The 5,497-nt window shown below is 44.1% G+C and overlaps 2 protein-coding genes across 3 annotated transcripts in view; one reads left to right on the top strand and one right to left on the bottom strand.

Annotated features, from left to right (window-relative positions):
- LOC109967962 (dachshund homolog 2-like) overlaps positions 1–4,072 on the bottom strand; it is a 15,204-nt gene extending 11,132 nt beyond the window's left edge. Inside the window, exons 1-4 of one of the 2 annotated variants that reach the window (XM_020613904.1) lie at positions 3,637–4,072; positions 2,042–2,273; positions 1,730–1,895; positions 183–644 (exon numbers count right to left, since the gene is read on the bottom strand). In XM_020613904.1, coding sequence (XP_020469560.1) covers positions 183–644; positions 1,730–1,895; positions 2,042–2,123 — 710 coding nt within the window. In that variant the 5' untranslated portion in view covers positions 2,124–2,273; positions 3,637–4,072. Of the gene's footprint in view, positions 1–182; positions 645–803; positions 908–1,729; positions 1,896–2,041; positions 2,274–3,636 lie in introns of those variants that run through there. The other variant, XM_020613905.1, reaches the window with a different exon arrangement.
- The window catches only part of chm (CHM Rab escort protein), a 46,070-nt gene continuing 43,341 nt past the window's right edge, over positions 2,769–5,497 (top strand). Inside the window, exons 1-2 of the mRNA XM_020613936.1 lie at positions 2,769–2,941; positions 4,112–4,178. Of these exons, the coding sequence (XP_020469592.1) occupies positions 2,890–2,941; positions 4,112–4,178 (119 nt within the window). The 5' untranslated portion in view covers positions 2,769–2,889. The remainder of the gene's footprint in view (positions 2,942–4,111; positions 4,179–5,497) is intronic.

The following is a 5,497-nucleotide window of genomic DNA, read 5'->3' as shown; positions in this document are numbered from 1 at the left end:
TCTTTCCCTCTGAGGAAACAAACCAGGGTCTAAATATTTTGAGTAGCCTATATGCCACTATATGTCCAGCGGTGGACATATTCAGAGTTAAGCAGGTGTAGCCTCGACAGATGACCCCTCAACTGGACACGGGATTTCAGTGTAATACCCGTGTAGAAACACTGCTCCGTGCCCCCGCTCACCTGGCGTTGGTGCAGTCCCGGTACAGCGTCTCGAAGTCGCCCCTGGTGATGAGTTTGCAGCGGTTCACCCCGGGCTGGATGGCCCCGAGCCCCCGCAGGGCGCGGACCTGCTCCACTGTGCACACCACCGGGTAGATGTCCAGCCGCTTCAGCTTGGTGTAGACGGTGTGCAGCCCCCCCACCAAGTCTTTCAGGAACAGCTCGAACGCCTGAGGCAGGCAGATCAGGTCCGCACCATTCACCGTGAACGACGCCACTTTCACACCGTGCAACTCTACCATCCTACACTCGGTGTGCAGAGCAGCGCCGCTGCCCCCGCTGCCGCTCGTCCCGCTCACTCTGGCCGGAACTCTGCCGCTCAAGAACGCTCCGGAGAGGGGGGCAGAGGGGAGGCACGAGGAGCTGGCCGCGTTTGAAGCGCTGTAAGGCACGTCAGAATGGAAGAGAGGGTCGGAGGGCGCACTGGTGGTCCGGGACAGAGGGGTGTTGGAGGAGCCCGCCATAGTGGAGTAGAAACCGAAGAAGAAGAGTGAGTTTCTTTCTTTTCTATATGCTGTTTTTACCTGTGATTTTACAGCCGCCGGTCTCTCTCTGTTCCCGTGTCTGAGACTGAAGACCTACCGCTCTCCTCCGCTGATCATTCCCACTCTGGCTGAAGCTCCCTCTACCTTTTCTCGCTTGCTGTCTTTACCCCCCTCTCTCTTCCACAGCCGATCAGGATCTACCCAATCAGAGGCCGGGAGCACACACGGACAAACGTCCCGTTGGCTAGGAGGGCGGGACTGAGGTCAGGACTTTTGGACTGAACTTGACAGGTCAGTGATTGACAGCTGATTTTAAAATAAAACAAGAAATCTAAAGAAATAATAATCATTAATATTATACTGATTTTAATTATTGTATTAATAAATAAACGTGAAATGTAGAGTTGGGCTAAAACTAAATATACAACAAGTAGTAGGCCCAGTGTATAAGTTATACACTGGGCCTACTTTAAAATAGGTTTCACAAATAAGAAAATGCTTAATCTTCTGGCTCATTAGCACCAGATCATCATAAGCATCAGGGCTTTGAAAAGGATGTGCAAGAAGCCATCTGTTCCAAAACAGAACCACATGGACACAACGCAGAATGTTGGCATCCAGTCACAGCCTCCAAATTACCAGTTAAGGGGAAAGTTACAGTACAAATATATATTTTCCCTCTTTTTCCCAGTTTTTTTTATTTGTTAATGTTGTGAACGGGTGTTAGACATTCTAGAAAGACCCCTGACCCTCAGTGAAACCTAATTTTAAGTTTGTAAAACAGTGGTGTGGTGGGTAGAGCAGTTGTCTCCCAACCAGAAGGTTGGTCCATGTGTCGAAGTGTCCTTCGGCAAGACACTGAACCCCCCCGTTGCCCCCAATGTTTAGAGCCATCGGTTGAGGTGGCGCCTGCAGATGGCTGCCATCGGTTCTGTACCGGAAACAAATTCCGTGTGTGTAACATACTTGGCCAATAAAGGTGATTATCCTTATCCTTATTTATAACTGGTCTCCAGGACTGACCTTCCGCCCAAGAGCTTGGCAGTCATAAAGTGTCTTCCTTTTCTTCGGTGCCATCTCCAGTTTTCCTTATCCAGTTCACCTGCTCTATACTGTAATGGCAAACCTGAGTCTGAATCCATCCACAGGCTCCAAGGAGGCTCCTCTGCCACACACTCATCCTTCAAAACTGCCAGCAGAAAAAGTTCACAAAGATATTGTTGATGTTGTAAAGGGTAAACTATAAATTCACCATGATCTTGCTGTCAGTACAACCTTCTAATATATTAATTTAATTCACATAAAACCTTGAATATAAACTTATTCTGAGCCAACCTGCATGACACTGAGCTGACAGAGTGAGGAGACCAGTAACAGACTGCTGGGATCTGATGGAACACGGAAGAAGCAAACACATTGGAGTGTGACATTATTATAAACAATGCACGGTGTCCAATAGGAAGCAGAGTGTGAACTTCAGCCTCTGCAGCACCTGGCTGTGTGACGTCTCCAGGTTCTGCATCAGTTCCAGATGGTTTGCATGTTGTCTATGCAATATGGAGTCTTACTGCATTAAAAAAGCAAAGGTCTTCACTGTAATTGTGGTGCATATTATTTATTTAGATTAAGTCCATGTAGCTGTGGATTAAGGGTAGTCTAGTCTGCACTTCAAGAGGATTCTGAGAGTCTACCTGAGCCTCTTGTGAAGTGTGGATTTGGACAGCCCTCGACACCCATGGACTTCCCATGAACACTTTTTCACAAGCCCAGAGAACTGGAATCAGACATAGACACCTCTGCTTTTCCTCTACTTGACCCTAACATGTTTTCTGCCAACAATCTGAATGGAAACATTAACCCTTAAAACCATTACAAACTTACCCAAGAACAACGTGTCAAGGTTTAGCTTTAATCAGTGAAGTTGGATGAAGGAATAAAATTTAAATCTATGTAGACCTGCCTCTGGGATGTAGGCTACACTATCCTGTCTGGACACCAAGCTTCTTCCGTTGTTTTCTGTCTGAGCTGCAGTCAGTCTCTTGTTACTCCATAGGACAGAGACAACTGGGGGACCTCCATATTGTGGACTCACTATTTCCCGGAAAATTACAATTCTCCACTATTATGTCTGACTGATCGATTGATCAGTCCCTGTCACATGACCTTGTCTGCTTGCTAACACCATGGCTGCCGAGGATCTGCCGTCTGAATTTGACATCGTCATCCTGGGCACAGGTAAGCAAACACCTGATTTTTTTTTTTAATTTAACATTACGATCCGTGTCGTGAGCGTGGACGTGCCCCTTTTCAGTCTGGTAACATTTCGGTGTAAACGGTTTTGGAATTCTGGTTTAAACCCGTTCCAATCGGGGAAACAGACTCGGTTAGCTAGCGGGTAAGGGCCAGTTCATTTTCAGTGACGGCAGCTAGCAGCTAACGCCCGGGCTGTTGTGTTAGCTGTTGTAAATAACAAACACGAACAGAGGAGTGCAGTGATACAGCTCTTGTCAGTGTCGTCATTTGTTTATATTTGCACCGGGTCTAATGGGGATGTTTCCACAGGTAGCGTTATTTCCATTAGTTTAGTATAACCTGTTTTTTTTACTGCTCAGGGTTTTATCCTGATGCTAACGTTAGCGCCTTGTGTTGCAGCTATCACATGATGTTGCTATAACGCTAACGTTAACAGTTAGCATAGTTGAAAACAGCATAGATGAGTGGAGGCTAAGGTATTATCAGCCTCACCGGTGCTAACTGCGTTTATCTGCTGTTAATTTATTAGAATGAAACAAGAACTATGTCAAAACTGACAGTCAAACCACAATGTGTGTAATGGCCTCAACATTAACCTTCAGGAAGTGTTTTTATATCATTTTTTATATATAGCCTATATTTTTATCATAATATTTAGGTATTATTGGTTCTCTTACCGTTTAGGTACCAGTATAAAAAACAAACAAATGATACCCAACCCTAATCATTCCAATACAATAGAGATGCTTCTTCCTGTTCTGCTGCTGTCAGGAGGTTGTAGCGTCTTTGTGTGTGGCTGTCACCGACTGTAGTGTATATACTGTGTGTTAGCAACTGAACGCTTTTATTCTGTAGCATAGATCTTAATCTTGAGCACAATAATGAAGGTGTGTGTGTGGTGGTAGAGAAGCAGCTGAACATCATCAGAGCATCTGTGTGTGTGTGTGTGTTAACATAAATCAGTTCTTCATTGTCTCAGCTGGCAACAGAATGAGATGGAACCTTGGGTGAGTGAGGTCAAAGACAGATGGAAGGGGAGGGGGGAAAGCAATGTTTTACCCTTCAGTCATCTTCCTCTCCCTGTTTCCTTGTCTCCTGCTTTCTCTTTCTCTTTATTGGTTATTGCTGGCTGATTATTGATTGTGTGTTCAGGTCTTGCTGAGTCGGTGGTAGCGGCTGCCTGTTCCAGAGTCGGACAGAGAGTTCTGCACCTCGACAGGTCCATACTGTTATTATCATTTTTATTGATAAACAATAACTCAGAAACTGGTCAGTCGCAGGTTACTGTTATAGATTCACAGATACATCGAATTTCTGACCAACTGATGAGATCTCACTACACCTTTCAATAAATAAAGGGGTTAACACAGTATTATATAATTAAACTTAAAATAGTTTCACCAATTAATGATGTCTAACCAGATCTTTAGCCAACCAAATAGGCCACAGTCCAAACACTTAAAATGGTCAGATTGGAAATAATCCAGAAAATCCAGTAATAAAATTATAAATGTTGAGAACTCCTGAAATGTTTTGGAGTGGTAGGATGTGCCCCACTGAACAATCCACTAGAATTTGGTTCTGATACAGATAATCATCCAGATCCAGGATTTTTTTTTTAAAAGTATCCTTCACCACTGTGTGATAGAGCCAGTTTTAATATGTCTGCTTCTGACTCCATACGCAGTGCTTGGGCAAAACTGGTCAGTAACATCCCCATAAGATCTACCTCACAACAATGTCTGAGCTGGATCCATGTAACGTCCTAGAGCTGCTGATCCAGAATGTTCACATTTATAGAGATCAGAGAAAACTGGCTCCTGTGAGAAATACATAAAGCTACAGAGTTGTAACTAAGATCAAATTCTAGCTGAAGCTCTGCTGACTGAGCAAGTGTCAACAGATTTGATGCATCTTCAACAGTTACTGCGCTGCAAAACCACCATTAGTGAAAAATTGTTTTTCTTGTATTCAAACTAATAATGATGTCAGTGTGGTTCCAGATGCCAGGGATATGTTTTTATGGTCTCATATTTGGGTGAGACTTTTTAGGTGGAAGGGCAACAATGGGAAACTGGTCTGAAACATCAACAAGACACAACAAACAATCAAACAGAGAGTTCAAGGCAGTTCTAGTGACTTGGTTTATGTGTGATTTAAAGGACATGTCCTGGTCAAAAATGACTCCAAGGTTCCTCACAGTAGTACTGGAGGCCGGGGCTATGTCATCTAGAGTAACTGCACTGAACAAAATTATAAACGCAACACCTTTGTGTTTGCCCCCATTTTTCAATGAGCTAAACTCAAAGATCTATGACTTTTTCTATGTGCCTATTTCTCTCAAATATTGTTCACAAATCTATCTAAATCTGTGTTAGTGAGCACTTCTCCTTTGCCGAGATAATCCATCCACTTCACAGGTGTGGAATATCAAGATGCTGATTATACAGCATGATTATTGCACAGGTGTGCCTTGGGCTGGCCACAATAAAAGGCCACTCTAAAATGTGCAGTTTTACTGTATTGCGGGGCCTGGGG

This window comes from Monopterus albus, unplaced genomic scaffold (genome assembly GCF_001952655.1).
Source record: "Monopterus albus unplaced genomic scaffold, M_albus_1.0 scaffold140.1, whole genome shotgun sequence".
NCBI classification, from domain to species: domain Eukaryota; kingdom Metazoa; phylum Chordata; class Actinopteri; order Synbranchiformes; family Synbranchidae; genus Monopterus; species Monopterus albus.
The sequence above is the reverse complement of the archived record's forward strand: the minus strand, read 5'-3'. Positions and strand labels throughout refer to the sequence as shown.